A 25,880-nucleotide genomic window follows, 5' to 3' on the forward strand; every position below is an offset into this window, starting at 1 on the left:
TTCAAACATCTGCTATCTGAGCAGCTAACCAATCGCTGCAGCTGTACATAAGTCTATTGGTAAATAGCCCACCCATTTTCACCTACCTCATCCCCATACTGTTTTTATTTATTTACTTTTCTGCTCTTTTGCACACCAATATCTCTACCTGTACATGTCCATCTGATCATTTATCACTCCAGTGTTAATCTGCAAAATTGTAATTATTCGCCTACCTCCTCATGCCTTTTGCACACAATGTATATAGACTCCCCTTTTTTTTCCTACTGTGTTATTGACTTGTTCATTGTTTACTCCATGTGTAACTCTGTGTTGTCTGTTCACACAAAATGAGAACTTGTTCTCAACTAGCCTACCTGGTTAAATAAAGGTGAAATAAAAATAAAATTAAAATAAATGTATGTGTGTGTGTGTACACATATACATACATATATATACAGACACACATTTTTGTAATAATGACAATTGCAACAATACTCAATGAACACTTTTATTTTAACTTAATATAATACATAAAATCAATTTAGTCTCATAACATGAATGATGAATGTATATGCAGGAAATCCTTTTTTAATTAAGGGCATGGTAAGAATTGACGACCAAAGTGCGAGTCATAACTCACATGACACCTTCTCGCAAAATCTGAAAAGCTGTTCCTTCATTCATTTATTCCATAGGATATTTTTATATTAACTTAAAATAAGGTCTGTCTTTCCACCTTGCCAATGTTGTAACTGTAGATATCCACAGGACAAGGTAACTCTGATCAATATTGGCTAAATATAAGCGAAGATCATGTTTTTTGTGGATTTATGAAAATATGTTGACAAACCTTTACCTTATCCTAGTGAGATTTACACGGGTATCAAAACTCAGAGGCGGTTTAAACCTGCACCCTAACCTGCACGAAACACAGACCTTATCTGAAGTAGATCAAGACATTATCTATGGAAGACATGAACGGTAAAATAATGAAGGAACCCCTTTCAAGTTCAGCCGCAAGTTATTACAGGAATTATAACGCGTCTCTAAACCATATACCTTTGACTATTACGAGCCTGCTGCTGCCTACCACCCCTAAGACTGCTCTATCAAATATCAAATCATAGACTTAACTATAATAAACACACAGAAATACGAGCCTTAGTTTCCGGATTTGACCTATCACCTCAAACAAAACGTTTATTCCGTTCCGTATTTTTTCTAACAGAGGGCATCCATGAGTCTAAATATTCCTGTTACATTGTACAACCTTCAATGTTATGTCATAAATACGTAAAATTCTGGCAAATTAGTTTGCAACGAGCAAGGCGGCCCAAACTGCTGCATCTATACTGACTCTGCGTGCAATGAATGCAAGAGAAGTGACACAATTTCACCTGGTTAATATTGCCTGCTAACCTGGATTTCTTTTAGCTAAATATGCAGGTTTAAAAATATATACTTGTGTATTGATTTTAAGAAAGGCATTGATGTTTGTCGTTGCGCCAATGTGTACTTAACCTTAGTCGTTGATTGTTTTTTATAAGATAAGTTTAACTTCTTGGATATAGGGGGCGCTCTTTTAATTTATGGATAAAAATAAATTTTGTCACGAAAAGATGCTTGACTATGCATATAATTGACAGCTTTGGAAAGAAAACACTGACGTTTCCAAATCTGCAAAGATATTATCTGTGAGTGCCACAGAACTGATGCTACAGGCGAAACCAAGATGAAATTTCAAACAGGAAATGCCACAGATTTTGAATGCGCTTTGTTCCAATGTCTCCTTATATGGCTGTGAATGCGCAAGGAATGAGCCTGCACTTTCTGTCATTTCCCCAAGGTGTCTGCAGCATTGTGACGTATTTGTAGGCATATCATTGGAAGATTGACCATAAGAGACTACATTTACCAGGTGCTCCGGTTGGTGTCCTCCGTTGCAATTATTGCGTAATCTCCAGCTGCGTATATTTTACCATTTGCTTCAGAGGAGAAACCAAACTGCCACGAATGACTTATCATCGAATAGATGTGTGAAAAACACCTTGAATTGATTCTAAACAACGTTTGCCATGTTTCTGTCGATATTATGGAGTTAATTTGGAAAAAAGTTTGGCGTTGTAATGACTGAATTTTCAGGGTTTTTTCTTAGCCAAATGTGATGAACAAAAATAATATTTTTGGAAAAACTGAACATTTGCTATCTGAGTCTCCTCATTGAAAACATCCAAAGTTCTTCAAAGGTAAATTATTTTATTTGAATGCTTTTCTTGTTTTTGTGAAAATGTTGCCTGCTGAATGCTAGGCTTAATGCTATGCTAGCTATCAATACTCTTACACAAATGCTTGTTTTGCTATGGTTGAAAAGCATATTTTGAAAATCTGAGATGACAGTGTTGTTAACAAAAGGCTAAGCTTGTGAGCCAATATATTTCTTTCATTTCATTTGCGATTTTCATGAATAGTTAACGTTGCGTTATGGTAATGAGCTTGAGGCTATAATTACGCTCCCGGATACGGTATTGCTCGTCGCAACAGGTTAATGCTAGCTAGCAACTTACCTTGGCTTACTGCATTCGCGTAACAGGCCGTCTCCTCGTGGAGTGCAATGTAATCAGGTGGTTAGAGCGTTAAACTAGTGAACTGTAAGGTTGCAAGATTGGATCCCCCAAGCTGACAAGGATAAAAATCTGAGGCAGAACGTTCCTAGGCCGTCATTGAAAATAAGAATGTGTTCTTAACTGACTTGCCTAGTTAAATAAAAAAATTGCCGCTAATTAATCGGCCATTCCGATTAATCGGTCGACCTCTAGTAGGGTATACAGTCAACTTAAAGCTGACTCTCCTGTCTCTGTAGGAGAGCCTCTCCATGGTTACCGGGTGTGTATCCAGGCCATCCTACAAGACAAGCCCAGAATGGCCACACAGAACCTTCCTGATGTGAGTGTCCATCCATCCCAGTGCCCTGTGTGTGTGTCTGATATTAAGAAAATATTACATTTTGTGTGCTCTGATTAGTCTCCTACTGACCAATCAAATGCCCCCCTCGCTCAAATACAGATTGCTTTATTGGCATGAGCTACAATTAGTAGATATTACCATAGAAATCCAGTTCATATCAGTGGTAGTAATATTAGTACACATAACCATGTATAGAGATACAACACTACTGCTGTTGTATTGGGGAACCATGGATACAGGTACAACACTACTGCTGTTGTATTGGGGAACCATGAATACAGGTACAACACTACTGCTGTTGTATTGGGGAACCATGAATACAGGTACAACACTACTGCTGTTGTATTGGGGAACCATGAATACAGGTACAACACTACTGCTGTTGTATTGGGGAACCATGAATACAGGTACAACACTACTGCTGTTGTATTGGGGAACCATGGATACAGGTACAACACTACTGCTGTTGTATTGGGGAACCATGGATACAGGTACAACACTACTGCTGTTGTATTGGGGAACCATGGATACAGGTACAACACTACTGCTGTTGTATTGGGGAACCATGGATACAGGTACAACACTACTGCTGTTGTATTGGGGAACCATGGATACAGGTACAACACTACTGCTGTTGTATTGGGGAACCATGGATACAGGTACAACACTACTGCTGTTGTATTGGGGAACCATGAATACAGGTACAACACTACTGCTGTTGTATTGGGGAACCATGAATACAGGTACAACACTACTGCTGTTGTATTGGGGAACCATGGATACAGGTACAACACTACTGCTGTTGTATTGGGGAACCATGAATACAGGTACAACACTACTGCTGTTGTATTGGGGAACCATGAATACAGGTACAACACTACTGCTGTTGTATTGGGGAACCATGAATACAGGTACAACACTACTGCTGTTGTATTGGGGAACCATGGATACAGGTACAACACTACTGCTGTTGTATTGGGGAACCATGGATACAGGTACAACACTACTGCTGTTGTATTGGGGAACCATGGATACAGGTACAACACTACTGCTGTTGTATTGGGGAACCATGGATACAGGTACAACACTACTGCTGTTGTATTGGGGAACCATGGATACAGGTACAACACTACTGCTGTTGTATTGGGGAACCATGGATACAGGTACAACACTACTGCTGTTGTATTGGGGAACCATGGATACAGGTACAACACTACTGCTGTTGTATTGGGGAACCATGGATACAGGTACAACACTACTGCTGTTGTATTGGGGAACCATGGATACAGGTACAACACTACTGCTGTTGTATTGGGGAACCATGGATACAGGTACAACACTACTGCTGTTGTATTGGGGAACCATGGATACAGGTACAACACTACTGCTGTTGTATTGGGGAACCATGGATACAGGTACAACACTACTGCTGTTGTATTGGGGAACCATGGATACAGGTACAACACTACTGCTGTTGTATTGGGGAACCATGGATACAGGTACAACACTACTGCTGTTGTATTGGGGAACCATGGATACAGGTACAACACTACTGCTGTTGTATTGGGGAACCATGGATACAGGTACAACACTACTGCTGTTGTATTGGGGAACCATGGATACAGGTACAACACTACTGCTGTTGTATTGGGGAACCATGGATACAGGTACAACACTACTGCTGTTGTATTGGGGAACCATGGATACAGGTACAACACTACTGCTGTTGCTGCTGTTTTGGAATCTTCAGTCAATGTTTAATTAAATACGAATTATTAAAAGAATGGCTAAACGTACATGGATGATGGTTACACTAAGTTATATACAATGTCTATCCTCCCTCTCTCTCGCTCTTTTTCTAGTATCTGGAGTTGTTGCGGTCAGTTCAGAACCGTCCGGTCAAGTGTCTGACAATCATGTGGTCTCTGGGACAGGCTGGCTACTACGACCTCAGCCAGGGGCTACGAGGTGACACGCACACTGCACATGTACACACCCAGGCCAGGATTCAATCTAAGGTGTCTCATATCAAATGTTATTTGTCTCATGCAGTGAATACAACAGGTGGAGACTTTACTTACAAGATGATAATAATGGTGCTGGAGGGGGATAGCTGCCGTTTTACCAACTGTGCCATTTTGCTTGTTTTTTTTTCACATTATTTTGAAGTAATTTTGTACATAATCTGCTACTGTCTCTTATGACCGAAAAGAGCTTCTGGATTACTCCCGTCAAACTGGACTTTTCTTTAATGAGTCCGACGCGAAGGATATACTGCTTTGTCAAGAGAAGGCCCAAATCAGCGTAAAAGGGGGAGGAGGTCGCGGTGCCTTGTAAGAATTAGCCGACAAGTAGGTTAACCACCACTACCTCCTGTATTATTGGACAACATGCAATTGTTGGAAAATAAACCGGATGATCTATGATTTAAGACTTCCCTACCAACGGGACATTAAACTGTAATATATGTTTCACCGAGACGTGGCTGTACGACGACACGGATAACCTAGAGCTGGCTGGCTTCTCTGTGCATCGGCAGGACAGAGCAGCTCTGTCTGGTAAGATGAGGGAGGGGTGTATCTATTTGTCAATAACTGCTGGTGTGCGATGTCTAATATTAAAGAAGTCTCGAGGTATTGCTCGCCTGAGGTAGAGTACCTCATGATAAGCGGCAGACCACACAATCTACCAAGAGAGTTCTCATCTACATTATTCATAGCCGTCTATTTACAACCACAAACGGATGCTGGCAATCTGACTGCACTCAACCAGCTGTATAAGGACATAAGCAAACAAGAAAATGCTCTTCCAGAAGCCAGATTTTAATACAGTCAAACTTAAATCCGTTTTACCTAATTTCTACCAACATGTCACGTGCAACCAGAGGAGACAAACTCTAGACCACCTTTACTCCACACACAGAGACACATATAAAGCTCGCCTTCCATTTGGCGAATGACGGTAATTCTATCCTCCTGATTACAAGCAAAAACTAAAGCAGGAAGTACCAGTGATGCGCTCAATACGTAAGTGGTCAGATGACACGGATGCTACACTGCAGGACTGTTTTGCTAGCACAGACTGGAATATGTTCCAGGATTCATCCAATGTTTTTGAGTATACCACTTCAGTCACCGGTTTCATCAGTAATTGTATCGATGACATTGTCCCCACAGTGACCGTACGTACATTTCCCAACCAGAAGCCATGGATTACAGACATCTGCACCGAGCAAAAGGCTAGAGCAGCCGCTTTCACGGAGCGGGACACTAACCCGGACGTTTATAATAAATCCTGCTATGTCCTCCGATGAACCATTAATACAGTTAAATACAATAAATTATGCAACTGGATGCTCTCGATGGTGCAGCTGTAGAACTTTTTGAGGATCCTGAGGGAGAATAGGTTTTGTCGTGCCCTCTTCTTCTTTAGTCCACAATCATCTCCTTTGTCTTGCTCACATTGAGGGAGAAGTTGTTGTCCTGGCAGTGACAACCTCCCTATAGGCTGTCAAATCGTTGTCGGTGATTAGGCCTACCACTGTTGTAGTCATCAAACTTAATGATGGTGTTGGAGTCATGTGTGGCCATGCAGTCATGAGTGAACAGGGAGTACAGAAGGGGACTGAGCACGCACCCCTGAGGGGCCCCAGTGTTGAGGATCAGTGTGGCGGATGTGGTGTTGCCTACCCTTACCACCTGGGGGCGGCCCGTCAGGGTGTCCAGGATCCAGTTTCAGAGGGATGTGTTTAGTCCCAGAGTCCTTAGCTTAATGATGAGCTATAAGGGCACTATGGTGTTTGTTGCCTACAGCTCAGCGTTCAATCTTCTCACCTTAAGGATTAACTGTGTGTGTTGCAGTATGGCTGGGCATCATGCTGCCAGTCCTGGGGGTGAAGGCCTTGTCGTCCTACGCCATCGCATACTTGGAGAGACTACTGCTGTAAGTACCTGACCTCTAACCCCTACCCTACCTGGGGATACTGCTGCTGTAAATACCTGACCTCTAACCCCTACCTGGAGAGACTGCTGCTGTAAATACCTGACCTCTCACCCCTACCCTACCTGGAGAGACTGCTGCTGTAAATACCTGACCTCTAACCCCTACCCTACCTGGAGAGACTGCTGCTGTAGTATAGACAAGGGCCCAATCCCCAATGGACCCGACACCCTATGCACGTGTGGAGATCTGAGAAGATTTGATTGGCAGAGGCAATAATGGTTAAACTTCCATCTACCAAGCCTATCGGAGGGCAGAGTGGAGCTATTACCATATTGGTCATCTGAGCTCAACAAATGTTTAGGGGTCATGAGGTTAAGGGGTCGATAGGGGACAGTTGGAGTTGTGGCTGGGTTGAACTTCAATATTACACTGTACTTTGTTTTTGTAAAATGCTGTTTTTGTGTTCTCTAGGCTCCATGTTAACCTGACTAAAGGTTTTGGGGTCATGGGACCTAAAGACTTCTTCCCTCTGCTGGACTTCGCCTACATGCCAAAGAATGCCCTGTCACCAAGGTAACGTACACATAGATGCCTGACTGTCTGAATGCCCTGTCACCAAGGTAACGTACACATAGATGCCTGACTGTCTGAATGCCCTGTCACCAAGGTAACGTACACATAGATGCCTGACTGTCTGAATGCCCTGTCACCCAGGTAAAACACACATAGATGCCTGACTGTCTGAATGCCCTGTCACCCAGGGAACACACACACATAGATGCCTGACTGTCTGAATGCCCTGTCACCCAGGTAAAACACACATAGATGCCTGACTGTCTGAATGCCCTGTCACCCAGGTAAAACACACATAGATGCCTGACTGTCTGAATGCCCTGTCACCCAGGTAAAACACACATAGATGCCTGACTGTCTGAATGCCCTGTCACCCAGGTAAAACACACATAGATGCCTGACTGTCTGAATGCCCTGTCACCCAGGTAAAACACACATAGATGCCTGACTGTCTGAATGCCCTGTCACCCAGGTAAAACACACATAGATGCCTGACTGTCTGAATGCCCTGTCACCCAGGTAAAACACACATAGATGCCTGACTGTCTGAATGCCCTGTCACCCAGGTAAAACACACATAGATGCCTGACTGTCTGAATGCCCTGTCACCCAGGGAACACACACACACACACAGATGCCTGACTGTCTGAATGCCCTGTCACCCAGGTAAAACACACACACACACAGATGCCTGACTGTCTGAATGCCCTGTCACCCAGGTAAAACACACATAGATGCCTGACTGTCTGAATGCCCTGTCACCCAGGGAACACACACACACACACAGATGCCTGACTGTCTGAATGCCCTGTCACCCAGGTAAAACACACATAGATGCCTGACTGTCTGAATGCCCTGTCACCCAGGGAACACACACACATAGATGTCTGAATGCCCTGTCTGAATGCCCTGTCACCCAGGGAACACACACACATAGATGTCTGAATGCCCTGTCTGAATGCCCTGTCACCCAGGAACACACACACACACACAGATGCCTGACTGTCTGAATGCCCTGTCACCCAGGTAAAACACACATAGATGCCTGACTGTCTGAATGCCCTGTCACCCAGGGAACACACACACATAGATGCCTGACTGTCTGAATGCCCTGTCACCCAGGGAACACACACACATAGATGTCTGAATGCCCTGTCTGAATGCCCTGTCACCCAGGGAACACACACATAGATGCCTGACTGTCTGAATGCCCCGAGGAGACAGTCTAAAGCAGAATAACTATGTAGATTATCATCACCAATAGGAGACAGTTATTCTGCTTTAGACTATGTAGATTATCATCACCAATAGGACAGTCTAAAGCAGAATAACTATGTAGATTATCATCACCAATAGGAGACAGTCTAAAGCAGCAGAATAACTATGTAGATTATCATCACCAATAGGAGACAGTCTAAAGCAGAATAACTATATAGATTATCATCACCAATAACACACACACATAGATGTCTGAATGCCCTGTCTGAATGCCCTGTCACCCAGGGAACACACACACACACACAGATGCCTGACTGTCTGAATGCCCTGTCACCCAGGTAAAACACACATAGATGCCTGACTGTCTGAATGCCCTGTCACCCAGGTAAAACACACATAGATGCCTGACTGTCTGAATGCCCTGTCACCCTGGTAAAACACACATAGATGCCTGACTGTCTAAATGCCCCGAGGAGACAGTCTAAAGCAGAATAACTATGTAGATTATCATCACCAATAGGAGACAGTTATTCTGCTTTAGACTATGTAGATTATCATCACCAATAGGACAGTCTAAAGCAGAATAACTATGTAGATTATCATCACCAATAGGAGACAGTCTAAAGCAGAATAACTATGTAGATTATCATCACCAATAGGAGACAGTCTAAAGCAGAATAACTATATAGATTATCATCACCAATAGCAGACAGTCTAAAGCAGAATAACTATATAGATTATCATCACCAATAGCAGACAGTCTAAAGCAGAATAACTATGTAGATTATCACCAATAGGAGACAGTCTAAAGCAGCAGTATAACTGTAGATTATCATCACCAATAGGAGGCAGTCTAAAGCAGCAGAATAACTATGTAGATTATCATCACCAATAGGAGGCAGTCTAAAGCAGCAGAATAACTAGGTAGATTATCGCCACCAATAGGAGACAGTCTAAAGCAGCAGTATAACTAGGTAGATTATCATCACCAATAGGAGGCAGTCTAAAGCAGCAGTATAACTAGGTAGATTATCATCACCAATAGGAGGCAGTCTAAAGCAGCAGTATAACTGTAGATTATCATCACCAATAGGAGACAGTCTAAAGCAGCAGTATAACTGTAGATTATCATCACCAATAGGAGGCAGTCTAAAGCAGCAGCAGCATGTAGCTTGTAGTCTCTTAGAGCGCTGTGATACAGCCTGGGATGGAACCGGGTCTGTAGTGCTTGTAGTCTCTTAGATCGCTGTGATACAGCCTGGGATGAAACCGGGTCTGTAGTGCTGTAGTCTCTTAGACCGCTGTGATACAGCCTGGGATGGAACCGGGTCTGTAGTGCTGTAGTCTCTTAGGCCACTGCTCCACTTGGGAGGCCTCCAGTAGTCGTTAGGGACCAGTCTGTAGCCAGCAGTTACAGGACTAGAGGCTACTATCAATTATTTCCCATTTATTTGTTAATTGTTTTAGTTTTTTAATAGTGGCCTTTTGATCAACATACCACAGGTCAGTAGGCTATGTATTTGACCAAGCATTTTGAAGAAACAGAGCAATCATGAAAAGTATGAGGAATAATAATAGTGATCCTAGCAATGCTTTTTCTCCGACATGGACACTTTTTCGCTCCGTTGTTTGAAGTCACCATGAAAATGTTTAGAGGTAACTTGTCTCTGCAGGATACATATTTGATGGTTGATTTGGTCTACTTGCCAAGCAGAGCTGTTTTATCAATACACAATTGTCTGTTGTAATTGTCAATTGTAATGACAAATTTCCCAAAGGATCATGATGATTTTCTTGTAAAAAGTGGGGACGCAAAAGTATTTGTTTTGGTGAGCAGCTGCTGTGTGTGCTCCGTTACTCCGGCGCCTATGCTCACACCCGTCTCCCAGGCAACGCCATACCAATTTACCTCTTCACATTTCACTGAAATAAAACCAAATGTTTAGTGATAGTTGGGGCTCGGTAAAAAAAAAAAAAGTTTTATTGTGACTGTGTGTCTGTGTAGCCTCCAGGAGCAGCTGTGTCGTCTGTACCCTCGTCTGAAGGTGTTGGCTTTTGGGGCGAAGCCTGAGATGACCCTCCACACCTACCTGCCCTCCTTCCTGTCCCGGGCCACGCCCCACTGCCCTGAAGATATGAAGAGAGAGGTAATACACAGGGCACTTGAAGTGTTCTGACCCCTTTTCCACATTTTGTTAAGTTACAGCCTTATTCTCAAATGGATTAAATACATTTTTTTCCCTCATCAATCTACACACAATACCCCATAATGACATCACAATACACCATAATGACATCACAATACCCCATAATGACATCACAATACCCCATAATGACATCACAATACCCCATAATGACAAAGCTAAACCAGGTTTTTAGACATTTTTTGCAAATGTATTATAAAATAAAGACCCGTTGTTTACAGAAGTATTCAGACCCTTTACTAGGAGACTTGAAATTGAGCTCAGGTGCATCCTGTTTCCATTGATCATCCTTGAGGTTTCTACAGCTTGATTGGAGTCCACCTGTGGTAAATTAAATTGATTGGACATGATTTGGAAAGACACACCTGTCCATATAAGGTCCCACAGTTGACAGTGCACATCAGAACAAAAACCAAGTCATTTTGGGGCGGCAGGTAGCCTAGTGGTTAGAGAAAATCAGTTCTGCCCCTGAACAAGGCAGTTAACCCACTGTTCCTAGGCCGTCATTGTAAATAAGAATTTGTTGTTAACTGACTTGCCTAGTTAAATAAAGGTAAAATAAATGAGGTCATAGGAATTATCCGTAGAGCTCCGAGACAGGATTGTGCCGAGGCACAGATCGGGGAAAGGGTTCCAAAACATTTCTGCAGCATTGAAGGTCCTGAAGAACAGTGGCCTCCATCATTCTTAAAATTAGCCACCCTTTGCCTTGATGACAGCTTTCCACACTCTTGGCATTCTGTCAACCAGTTTTGAGGAATGCTTTTCCAACTGTCTTGAAGGAGTTCCCACATATGCTGAGCACTTGTTTGCTGCTTTTCCTTCACTCTGCAGTTCAATTCATCCCAAACCATCTCAATTGGGTTGAGGTCGGGTGATTGTGGAGGACAGGTCATCTGATGCAGCACTCAATCACTCTCCTTCTTGGTCAAATATCCCTTTCTCAGCCTGGAGGTGTGTTGGGTCATTGTCCTTTTGAAAAACAAATGACAGTCCCACTCAGCCCAAACCAGATGGCATGACATATCGCTGCAGAATGCTGTGGTAGCCATGCTGGTTAAGTGTGCCTTGAATTCTAAATAAATCACTGGCAGTGTCACCAGCAAAGCACAATCACACCACCTCCTCCATGCTTCAGTGGGAACCACACATGCGGAGATCATCTGTTCACCTACTCTGCATCTCAGACACAGCGGTTGGAGCCAAAAATCGCAAATTTGGTCTCATTAGACTAAAGGACAGATTTCCACCTGTCTAATGTCCATTGCTTGTGTTTTTTGGCCCAAGCAAGTCTCTTATTATTGGTGTCCTTTGGGAGTGTTTTCTTTGCAGCAATTCAGTCTCCTCTGAACAGTTGATGTTGATGTGTCTGTTGTTTGAACTCTGTAGCAATTATTTGGGCTGCAATTCCGGAGGCTGGCAACTCTACTGAACGTATCCTCTGCAGCAGAGGTAACTCTGGGTCTTCCTTTCCTGTGGCGGTGAGAGCCAGTTTCATCATATCGCAGCAGAGGTAACTCTGGGTCTTCCTTTCCTGTGGCGGTGAGAGCCAGTTTCATCATATCGCAGCAGAGGTAACTCTGGGTCTTCCTTTCCTGTGGTGGTCCTCATGAGAGCCAGTTTTATCATATCGCAGCAGAGGTAACTCTGGGTCTTCCTTTCCTGTGGCGGTGAGAGCCAGTTTCATCATATCGCAGCAGAGGTAACTCTGGGTCTTCCTTTCCTGTGGCGGTGAGAGCCAGTTTCATCATATCGCAGCAGAGGTAACTCTGGGTCTTCCTTTCCTGTGGCGGTGAGAGCCAGTTTCATCATATCGCAGCAGAGGTAACTCTGGGTCTTCCTTTCCTGTGGCGGTGAGAGCCAGTTTCATCATATCGCAGCAGAGGTAACTCTGGGTCTTCCTTTCCTGTGGCGGTGAGAGCCAGTTTCATCATATCGCAGCAGAGGTAACTCTGGGTCTTCCTTTCCTGTGGCGGTGAGAGCCAGTTTCATCATATCGCAGCAGAGGTAACTCTGGGTCTTCCTTTCCTGTGGCGGTGAGAGCCAGTTTCATCATATCGCAGCAGAGGTAACTCTGGGTCTTCCTTTCCTGTGGCGGTGAGAGCCAGTTTCATCATATCGCAGCAGAGGTAACTCTGGGTCTTCCTTTCCTGTGGCGGTGAGAGCCAGTTTCATCACAGCACTTGAGGATTTTTGCGACTGCACATGAAGAAACTTAAAGTTCTTGAAATGTTCCAGATTCCAGACCTACATGTCTTAAAGTAATGATGGACTGTCGTTTCTCTCAGCTTTTTTGATCTGTTCTTGCCAAAATATGGACTTTGACTTCTACCAAATAGGTCTCAATGCCACAGATGTTTTGAGAGGTCACTGTGAAAGCTGTAACATATTATATATCCAGTCTGATAAGAATTAGAAAAGTGTCTTCAACAAATAACACACCAGATGTTTTAAAATAATCATTCAAAGAATTTGTATGGTTAATGGATAGAGACTTGTCATGTTCAATACCTTACTCCTCTGTCTAGTTGCTGAGCTCCATGACGGAGTGTCTCTCTGTGGACCATCAGAGTCTGGGGGTGTGGAGACAGCTCTACACCAAACACTTACCACAGTCCAGGTACAACACACACACCGTTCAGAGTCTGGGGGTGTGGAGACAGCTGGATATATAACACCAGTCCAGGTGAATACATGTTTTAAGCAACCAGTCTGAAGTAGTGTGCTATAATAAATCTCTGTCTCTCTGTCTATAGTCTGCTGTTAAACCATCTACTGAAGTCCTGGAACACCCTGCCACCCAAGGTACAATATAACCATGGTTTCTTCCTCTGTCCCATCTCAATGATGTGTACTGGCTCAGGATTGGCTGGGAGGAAATTAAGTTAATTCTTGGGGAAAAATGGCCACATTCAGTTTACTGTCGGCATCATCATATCCAGTCAATTGTAGTTGGATGGTGGTGTCCTTTACATCAGGTCAGTTTGACTACTACTACAGACATGGTATTGTTGTGATGTCATTGTGTGGTTAAATGTCAACATAACCATAAACCAGATATAAACCAAAATAAATATACTTTTTCATAAAGTCAAAAACACGTCATGAAGAATACTTCTTAATCTGGATGTGATCTGGTTATATGACGTCCCGACCAAATTTCAACCAGTAAAAGACGTCTTTATCACATCATATTCCCACGGGGACTAGTTTCATCTGGACAAACAAATGGTTGCTTAGCAACCGGACAACAATGTGATCTATGGAGAAAAAATTGTTCCAATATTTGGAGGATAGCTGTGAGGGTTTATCGAATCAGGACCAAATCCTCTGATCTCTAGGCATTAATAACAGAATCGTATTTTTTTCAATCTTCAAATATAAAACAGTCTCTTTTGACACCATAGGACCTTAGTCCAGGGCTAAGAAAAGGCCTGAAGTAGGCTACAAGGAGTGGAATGTTAGCTAAACAGACTGGTATGCAGACTGGTATGCAGACTAGTTTAGGGCTGCTTGTCCTCCACTGCTGGAAGTGGAGCGATAAGACTTGGTTTTTATTATAGTTTGTTAATAAATCTTTATTGTGTTTCTGGTAGTTGCGCAGTTGGCTGCAGGAGACTGTCCAGTCATTCAGAGTGACCAATGAGGAGCTGAGAGACACTGCTAACTCTACTGACCTACAGGACTGTAACAAGCTCTGTCACGTGAGATACAACACTTCATTTACAAACAGAAATGACAAAGCAGCAACCTTCAGAATGCCTTTTAAAAAGGGCTAAAAGCTTTTAGGAAACATTTAAATAAGACTAGCAGTCCCCTTCTAATTCTTCTGCCTGGCTTTCCCCTACCTCGCTTTCCCCCTACCCTTTCCCCCTACCCCCTCCCTACCTCGCTTTCCCCCTACCCTTTCCCCTACCCCCTCCCTACCTCGCTTTCCCCCTCCCTACCTCGCTTTCCCCCTCCCTACCTCGCTTTCCCCCTCCCTACCTCGCTTTCCCCCTCCCTACCTCGCTTTCCCCCTCCCTACCTCGCTTTCCCCTACCTAACCCCGCCCTACCTCGCTTTCCCCCTCCCTACCTCGCTTTCCCCCTACCTAACCCCCGCCCTACCTCGCTTCCCCCTGCCTGTCCTCTCTCCCTGCCTGTAGTGTCTCCAGTTGAAGATGTCAGGACGAGGTTTCCCCTGGTCCAGACTCTTTATGGCTTTACTGGTGTTTGCTGCCGGGTTCATTACACATGACATCCGATCCCGTGGCTCCTTCACAGGTACACCACAGACACCACAGACACACCACAGACACAGACACACACCACAGACACACACCACAGACACACACCACAGACACACACCACACCACAGACACACACCACACCACAGACACACACCACACCACAGACACACACCACACCACAGACACACACCACACCACAGACACACACCACACCACAGACACACACCACACCACAGACACACACCACACCACAGGCACACACCACACCACAGGCACACACCACACCACAGACACACACCACACCACAGACACACACCACAGACACACACCACACCACAGACACACACCACACCACAGACAGACACACACCACACCACACCACAGACACACACCACACCACACCACAGACACACACCACAGACACACACCACACCACAGACACACACCACACCACAGACACACACCACACCACAGACACACACCACACCACAGACACACACCACACCACAGACACACACCACACCACAGACACACACCACACCACAGACACACACCACACCACAGACACACGCCACAGCCACACGCCACGCCACAGACACACGCCACAGCCACACGCCACGCCACAGACACACGCCACAGACACACGCCACGCCACAGACACACGCCACAGACACACGCCACAGACACACGCCACGCCAGACACACGCCACAGACACACGCCACGCCACAGACACACGCCACAGACACACGCCACGCCACAGACACACGCCACAGACACACGCCACAGACACACGCCACAGACACACGTCACAGACACACGCCACAGACACACGCCACAGACACACGCCACGCCACAGACACACGCCACGCCACAGACACACGCCACAGACACACGCCACGCCACAGACACACGCCACGCCACAGACACACGCCACGCCACAGACACACGCCACGCCACAGACACACGCCACGCCACAGACACACGCCACGCCACAGACACACGCCACGCCACAGACACACGCCACGCCACAGACACACGCCACAGACACAGACACACGCCACAGACACACGCCACAGGCACACGCCACAGGCACACGCCACGCCACAGACACACGCCACACCACACCACAGACACACACCACACCACAGACACACACCACAGACACACACCACACCACAGACACACACCACACCACAGACACACACCACACCACAGACACACACCACACCACAGACACACACCACACCACAGACACACACCACACCACAGACACACACCACACCACAGACACACACCACACCACAGACACACACCACACCACAGGCACACACCACACCACAGGCACACACCACACCACAGACACACACCACACCACAGACACACACCACACCACAGACACACACCACACCACAGACACACACCACACCACAGACACACACCACAGCCACACGCCACACCACAGACACACGCCACAGCCACACGCCACGCCACAGACACACGCCACAGACACACGCCACGCCACAGACACACGCCACAGACACACGCCACAGACACACGCCACGCCAGACACACGCCACAGACACACGCCACGCCACAGACACACGCCACAGACACACGCCACAGACACACGCCACAGACACACGCCACAGACACACGTCACGCCACAGACACACGCCACGCCACAGACACGCCACGCCACAGACACACGCCACGCCACAGACACACGCCACGCCACAGACACACGCCACAGACACACGCCACGCCACAGACGCACGCCACGCCACAGACACACGCCACAGACACACGCCACAGGCGCACGCCACGCCACAGACACAGCGCCACGCCACAGACACACGCCACGCCACAGACACACGCCACGCCACAGACACACGCCACGCCACAGACACACGCCACGCCACACGCCACAGACACACGCCGCAGACACACGCCGCAGACACACGCCACGCCACAGACACACGCCGCAGACACACGCGCAGACACACGCCGCAGACACACGCCGCAGACACACGCCGCAGACACACGCCGCGCCACAGACACACGCCGCAGACACACGCCGCGCCGCAGACGCCGCCGCAGACGCCACACCACAGACACGCACCACACCACAGACACGCAACACACCACAGACCTCAGACACACAACACACCACAGACCACAGACACACAACACACCAGACACACCACACCACACAACACCACAGACACACCACACCACACAACACCACAGACACACCACACCACACAACACCACAGACACACCACACACCACAGACACACGACACCACACACCACCACAGACACACAACACCACACACCACACACCACACACCACGACACACCACACAACACACCAGACACACCACACACCACACAACACAACACACCACACACCACACCACACAACACCACAGACACACCACACACCACAGACACACACCACACCACAGACACACGACACAACACACCACACCACAGACACGGCACGACACCACACACCACACCACAGACACACGACACCACACACCACATACACCACGACACACCACACCACAGACACCACACACCACCACACACCACCACACACCACAGACACACCACACACCACAGACACACCACACACCACAGACACACCACACACCACAGACACACCACACACCACAGACACACCACACACCACAGACACACCACACACCACAGACACACCACACACCACAGACACACCACACACCACAGACACACCACACACCACAGACACACCACAGACACACCACACACACCAGACACACCACACACACCAGACACACCACACACACCAGACACACCACACACACCAGACACACCACACACACCAGACACACCACAGACACACCACAGACACCACAGACACACCACAGACACACCACAGACACACCACAGACACACCACAGACACACCACAGACACACGACACACCACAGACACACGACACACCACGACACAACACACCACAGACACACGACACACCACCACACAACACACCACAGACACACGACACACCACCACACACCACACCACAGACACGACACACCACCACACACCACACCACACCACAGACACAACACACCACACACCACACCACACCACAGACACACAACACACCACACACCACACCACACCACAGACACACGACACAACACACCACAGACACACGACACAACACACCACAGACACACGACACACCACCACACAACACACCACAGACACACGACACACCACCACACAACACACCACAGACACACGACACACCACCACACACCACACCACAGACACGACACACCACCACACACCACACCACAGACACGACACACCACAGACACAACACACCACACACCACACCACAGACACACGACACAACACACCACAGACACACGACACACCACCACACACCACACCACAGACACGACACACCACCACACACCACACCACAGACACAACACACCACAGACACACCACACCACAGACACACACCACACCACAGACACACACCACACCACAGACCACACCACACCACAGACCACAACACACCACCACACAACACACCACACCACACCACACACCACACCACACCACACAACACCACAGACACACCACACACCACAGACACACGACACCACACACCACACCAGACACACCACAGACACACCACACCACAGACACCACGACACACCACAGACACCACGACACACCACACCACACAACACACCAGACACACCACACACCACACAACACAACACCACAGACACACCACACACCACAGACACACCACACACCAGACACACCACACACCAGACACACCACACACCACAGACACACCAGACACACCAGACACACCACAGACACACACCAGACACACCACAGACACACCACACACCACAGACACACCACAGACACACGACACAACACACCACAGACACACGACACAACACACCACAGACACACGACACACCACCACACCACAGACACACGACACACCACCACACCACAGACACGACACACCACCACACACCACACCACAGACACGACACACCACAGACACAACACACCACACACCACACCACACCACAGACACACACCACACCACAGATACACACCACACCACAGACCACAGACACACCACCACACAACACACCAGACACACCACACACCACACCACACCACAGACACACCACACACCACAGACACACGACACCACACACCACACCAGACACACCACAGACACACCACACCACAGACACCACGACACACCACAGACACCACGACACACCACACCACACAACACACCAGACACACCACACACCACACAACACCACAGACACACACCACACCACAGACACACCACACACCACACCACAGACACACCACACCACAGCCAGACACACCACACCACAGCCAGACACACCACACCACAGCCAGACACACCACACCACAGCCAGACACACCACACCACAGACAGACACACCACACCACAGACAGACACACACCACACAGTTCCTATGCAACTGTTAACCAATCTGACTGTGTGTGTGTGTAGACTCCACCACAGCAAGCTATCTCCACAGTTCAGGGGTGATGGGAGTGTCTCAACAGGCCTGGAGCAAAGTCACCCTCTACTCACAACAGGGCTTCAGGTAACCTCTAACTAACCCAGAGCTGGGAAGTCATGTTTGATCATCAGCATAAATGACTTTAATTAATTTGTTGGTCAGTTATTTAAAAATATACGTCCATTATCATTTGTGTTCTTTAAGGCTTTAGACATTCTCTGTGTAGACTGAAGTCATTTTGTCCCGTGTGTGTAGCTGGCTGGATACCAACACTCCCTACTACTACTCAGAGTGTGTACGTGTGTTGAGTCCGGTACTGGAGCAGACCTGTGAGAGAACTAAAGATGCTGCCATCTACATCTCACAACTCACAACACAACTCATTGACTGGATCAATCACAACACACCCCTACTAGTAGAATGGGTAAGACACACACATTGTTGTATTGTTTGTGGTGTTGATACAATTTGGTGTTGATTCCGTGTGGTGTTGATTCCGTGTGGTGTTGATACCATGTGGTGTTGATACCGTGTGGTGTTGATTCCGTTTGTGGTGAATGTGTTGATACCGTGTGGTGTTGATACCATGTGGTGTTGATACCGTGTGGTGTTGATTCCGTTTGTGGTGAATGTGTTGATACCGTGTGGTGAATGTGTTGATTCCGTGTGGTGTTGATACAATTTGGTGTTGATTCCGTGTGGTGTTGATTCCGTGTGGTGTTGATTCCGTGTGGTGTTGATTCCGTGTGGTGTTGATTACGTGTGGTGTTGATTCCGTGTGGTGTTGAATGTGTTGATTCCGTTTGGTGGTGAATGTGTTGATTCCGTGTGGTGTTGATTCCGTGTGGTGTTGATTCCGTTTGTGGTGAATGTGTTGATACCGTGTGGTGTTGATACCATGTGGTGTTGATACCGTGTGGTGTTGATTCCGTTTGTGGTGAATGTGTTGATACCGTGTGGTGTTGATACCATGTGGTGTTGATACCGTGTGGTGTTGATTCCGTTTGTGGTGAATGTGTTGATACCGTTTGGTGGTGAATGTGTTGATTCCGTGTGGTGTTGATTCCGTGTGGTGTTGATTCCGTTTGTGGTGAATGTGTTGATACCATGTGGTGTTGATACCGTGTGGTGTTGATTCCGTTTGTGGTGAATGTGTTGATACCGTGTGGTGAATGTGTTGATACCGTGTGGTGTTGATACCGTGTGGTGTTGATACCGTGTGGTGTTGATTCCGTTTGGTGGTGAATGTGGTGATTCCGTTTGTTGATTCCGTTTGGTGGTGAATGTGGTGATTCCGTTTGGTGGTGATTCCGTTTGGTGGTGATTCCGTTTGGTGGTGATTCCGTTTGGTGGTGATTCCGTTTGGTGGTGATTCCGTTTGGTGGTGATTCCGTTTGGTGGTGAATGTGTTGATACCGTTTGTGGTGAATGTGTTGATGGCCATGAGTCCCAGCTCCGCAAAATGTTAAAGGGATACTTCAGGATTTTGACAATGATGATTTCATAGATACCAATTTGAATGTTTCAGCATCCAGTATGAAGGACATTGGAGGTAGTTTTGCGATCTAATGTTAACTAGTGTTCGCCAAATGACTGGTAGTCTACCAGAACATTCCATACACTTCCAGTCATTGTGTGACCTGTTAAACTCTGACCCCCTCTGGTGGCAATTTCTAAACTACACAGAATTTTGTATACTACCCTCACGACACAGAATATTGCATACTACCCTCTAGAGGTCGACCAATTATGATTTTTCAATACCGATACCGATTATTGGAGGACCAAAAAATGCAGATAACGATTAATCGGACGATTAAAAAATAAATGATAATAATAATACATTTTTTACATGTATTTATAATAATGACAATTACAACAATACTGAATTAACTTATTTTAACTTAATATAATACAGCAATAAAATAAATTTAGCCTCAAATAAATAATGAAACATGTTCAATTTGGTTTAAATAATGCAAAAACAAAGTGTTGGAGAAGAACGTAAAAGTGCAATATGTGCCATGTAAAAAAAGCTAACGTTTAAGTTCCTTGTTCAGAACATGAGAACATATGAAAGCTGGTGGTTCCTTTTAACGAGTCTTCAATATTCCCAGGTAAGAAGTTTTAGGTTGTAGTTAATATAGGAATTATAGGACTATTTCTCTCTATACCATTTGTATTTCATTAACCTTTGACGATTTGATGTTCTTATAGGCACTTTAGTATTGCCAGTGTAACAGTATAGCCTCCATCCCTCTCCTCGCTCCTCCCTGGGCTTGAACCAGCAACACATCGACCACAGCAACCCTCGAAGCAGCGTTACCCATAGAGAGCAAGGGGAACAACTACTCCGTCTCAGAGCGAGTGACGTTTGAAACGCTATTAGCGCGCACCCCGCTAACTAGCCAGCCATTTCACATCGGTTACACCAGCCTATTCTCTGATAGGCTTGAAGTCATAAACAGCTCAATGCTTGAAGCATTGCGAAGAGCTGCTGGCAAACGCATGAAAGTGCTGTTTGAATGAATGCTTACGAGCCTGCTGCTGCCTTCCATCGCTCAGCCAGACTGCTCTATCAAATCAGACTTAATTATAACAGCACACAAATATGAGCCGTAGGTCATTAATATGGTCGAATCCGGAAACTATCATTTCAAAAACAATACGTTTATTTCAGTGAAATACGGAACCGTTCGGTATTTTTTCTAACGGAGGGCATCCATGAGTCTAAATATTCCTGTTACATTGCACAACCTTTAATGTTATCTCATAATTACGTAAAATTCTGGCAAATTAGTTGGCAACGAGACAGGCAGCCCAAACTGTTGCATATATACTGACTCTGCGTGCAATGAACGCAAGAGAAGTGACAATTTCACCTGGTTAATATTGCCTGCTAACCTGGATTTCTTTTAGCTAAATATGCAGGTTTAAAAACATATACTTCTGTGTATTGATTTTAAGAAAGGCATTGGTGTTTATGGTTCGGTACAGTCGTCCAACGATTGCGATTATATACAACGCAGGACACGCTAGATAAACTAGTAATATCATCCACCATGTGTAGTTAACTAGTGATTATGATTGTTTTTTATAAGAAGTTTAATGCTAACTAACAACTTACCTTGGCTTCTTACTGCATTTGCGTAACAGGCAGGCTCCTCGTGGAGTGCAATGAGGCAGGTAGTTAGAGCGTTGGACTAGTTAACTGTAAGGTTGCAAGATTGAATCCCCGAGCTGACAAGGTAAAAATCTGTCGTTCTGCCCCTGAACAAGGCAGTTAACCCACCGTTCCTAGGCCGTCATTGAAAATAAGAATGTGTTCTTAACTGACTTGCCTAGTTAAATAAAGGTGTAAAAATCGGTTTGGCCGATGCAAACTTGAAATGGGCCCTAATTAATCGGCCATTCCGATTAATCGGTTGACTTACCTCACATGACACAGAATATTGTATATTTGTATATACTAAGTACATTTCAGTTTAAAAACTAAGTCCTACCAACACATGCTGTGGGATTCTGAAACAATGTGACTGATACTGTTCCAAAATTATAAAAATTAAATAAAATAATCTCTGGGGACCTAGATAACGAGGAGGACATCTGACTCTGGGGACCTAGATAACGAGGAGGACATCTGACTCTGGGGACCTAGATAACGAGGAGGACATCTGACTCTGGGGACCTAGATAACGAGGAGGACATCTGACTCTGGGGACCTAGATAACGAGGAGGACATCTGACTCTGGGGACCTAGATAACGAGGAGGACATCTGACTCTGGGGACCTAGATAACGAGGAGGACATCTGACTCTGGGGACCTAGATAACGAGGAGGACATCTGACTCTGGGGACCTAGATAACGAGGAGGACATCTGACTCTGGGGACCTAGATAACGAGGAGGACATCTGACTCTGGGGACCTAGATAACGAGGAGGACATCTGACTCTGGGGACCTAGATAACGAGGAGGACATCTGACTCTGGGGACCTAGATAACGAGGAGGACATCTGACTCTGGGGACCTAGATAACGAGGAGGACATCTGACTCTGGGCTTCATTGGTGCCAGTATGTTGCCTACAGACAGCAGGCTGGTTTAAAAAAAGGTTCCATACATGGGGCAGCCTGGCTGTATGGAGATAGTGGGCGGAATGGGGCAGCCTGGCTGTATGGAGAGAGTGGGCGGAATGGGGCGGAATGGCTGTATGGAGAGAGTGGGCGGAATGGCTGTATGGAGAGAGTGGGCGGAATGTTCATTGTGTTGTCTGTTCTCCAGCTGAGTTCCAGCACTCCGGACAGTGTGTTCCTGCTGATAGACTATCTGAAGCAGCTGTTACTGTTCCTCCATACCAACTACCTGCTTCCAGCTCTCTCACACGCCTCCCATCTAATAGTACAGGCCTGGATGGCACTGCAGGACTCCTGCAGGTAGGTACCCCTCCCATCTAAAAGTACAGGATCTATACCCGATCTGAGTGAGGGAAGCAGCAGAAAAGTCATTTAATCTACTTAATTAACCGGAGCTGATAAAGTGCGAGAGGAGGGAGAGGGGTGGCGCTCTAGAAGGCGGGGGAGGGGCTGTACTGACACAGTGAGGAGGGGGAGGGGCCGTACTGACACAGTGAGGAGGGAGAGGGGTGGCGCTCTAGAAGGCGGGGGAGGGGCCGTACTGACAGTGAGGAGGGAGAGGGGTGGCGCTCTAGAAGGCGGGGGAGGGGCCGTACTGACACAGTGAGGAGGGAGAGGGGCTGTGCTGACATGCTTCAGCCAAGTCAGTTAAAATTACACAGAACCAAGACCCGTGAAAATCATATCAGATCCAACCCAGAACATTATTTAGAATTCTGGATACAGGTGGATCCATGAAGACCTCTAATATCAATACATTTGTATAAATGACCAAAGTTACGATAGATTGCCATATCGCTTCTGTTAATTATCCAGTAAATGTGTTTAATAGTGGTGTGATTGTTCCTGGGTATCTGTGTATTAATTCCGTCTGTCTGTGTTCCAGTGGGGAGGTGTCTGTATCATGTCTCCAGACCTACGCCCTCTCTCTGACCAACTCTACCTGGCTCCTGCTACAAGACACCAGCAACGCCATCAAGACCTGGATACAAGACCTGCTTCAGACCTGATACACACACACACATTTATACTGATACACACACACACAAACACACACACATTTATACTGATACACACACACAAACACACACACATTTATACTGATACACACACATACTTCATGCATATACACGCTTTAAACACAGTCTGAGACTCTTTGCTTGCGTTGCTCTGGCCTCCTCCCTTAGCCATCTCTCTCTGACTCTCATGGGCTTTATTGGCATGGGAAATGTGCTTACATTACCAAGTAAAATAACCAACAGTCTGTCACTAGCTAGGTGAAATAAACAACAGTCTGTCACTAGCTAGGTGAAATAAACAACAGTCTGTCACTAGCTAGGTGAAATAAACAACAGTCTGTCACTAGCTAGGTGAAATAAACAACAGTCTGTCACTAGCTAGGTGAAATAAACAACAGTCTGTCACTAGCTAGGTGAAATAAACAACAGTCTGTCACTAGCTAGGTGAAATAAACAACAGTCTGTCACTAGCTAGGTGAAATAAACAACAGTCTGTCACTAGCTAGGTGAAATAAACAACAGTCTGTCACTAGCTAGGTGAAATAAACAACAGTCTGTCACTAGCTAGGTGAAATAAACAACAGTCTGTCACTAGCTAGGTGAAATAAACAACAGTCTGTCACTAGCTAGGTGAAATAAACAACAGTCTGTCACTAGCTAGGTGAAATAAACAACAGTCTGTCACTAGCTAGGTGAAATAAACAACAGTCTGTCACTAGCTAGGTGAAATAAACAACAGTCTGTCACTAGCTAGGTGAAATAAACAACAGTCTGTCACTAGCTAGGTGAAATAAACAACAGTCTGTCACTAGCTAGGTGAAATAAACAACAGTCTGTCACTAGCTAGGTGAAATAAACAACAGTCTGTCACTAGCTAGGTGAAATAAACAACAGTCTGTCACTAGCTAGGTGAAATAAACAACAGTCTGTCACTAGCTAGGTGAAATAAACAACAGTCTGTCACTAGCTAGGTGAAATAAACAACAGTCTGTCACTAGCTAGGTGAAATAA

The 25,880-nt window shown here is 46.2% G+C and overlaps 1 protein-coding gene across 2 annotated transcripts in view; it reads left to right on the forward strand.

Moving 5' to 3' along the window:
* The window catches only part of tmem214 (transmembrane protein 214), a 67,754-nt gene extending 42,555 nt beyond the window's left edge, over positions 1 to 25,199 (forward strand). For both annotated transcript variants that reach the window (XM_042301146.1, XM_042301145.1), the window contains 13 exons: positions 2,843 to 2,925; positions 4,809 to 4,914; positions 6,807 to 6,888; positions 7,360 to 7,461; positions 10,685 to 10,826; positions 13,412 to 13,503; positions 13,640 to 13,688; positions 14,480 to 14,587; positions 15,031 to 15,148; positions 19,705 to 19,801; positions 19,973 to 20,141; positions 23,999 to 24,150; positions 24,737 to 25,199. In XM_042301146.1, coding sequence (XP_042157080.1) covers positions 2,843 to 2,925; positions 4,809 to 4,914; positions 6,807 to 6,888; positions 7,360 to 7,461; positions 10,685 to 10,826; positions 13,412 to 13,503; positions 13,640 to 13,688; positions 14,480 to 14,587; positions 15,031 to 15,148; positions 19,705 to 19,801; positions 19,973 to 20,141; positions 23,999 to 24,150; positions 24,737 to 24,860 — 1,424 coding nt within the window. In that variant the 3' untranslated portion in view covers positions 24,861 to 25,199. The remainder of the gene's footprint in view (positions 1 to 2,842; positions 2,926 to 4,808; positions 4,915 to 6,806; positions 6,889 to 7,359; positions 7,462 to 10,684; positions 10,827 to 13,411; positions 13,504 to 13,639; positions 13,689 to 14,479; positions 14,588 to 15,030; positions 15,149 to 19,704; positions 19,802 to 19,972; positions 20,142 to 23,998; positions 24,151 to 24,736) is intronic.
* The last annotated feature ends 681 nt before the right edge of the window (positions 25,200 to 25,880 follow it).

Source organism: Oncorhynchus tshawytscha, linkage group LG18 (genome assembly GCF_018296145.1).
Source record: "Oncorhynchus tshawytscha isolate Ot180627B linkage group LG18, Otsh_v2.0, whole genome shotgun sequence".
In the NCBI taxonomy this organism is placed as follows: Eukaryota; Metazoa; Chordata; class Actinopteri; order Salmoniformes; family Salmonidae; genus Oncorhynchus; species Oncorhynchus tshawytscha.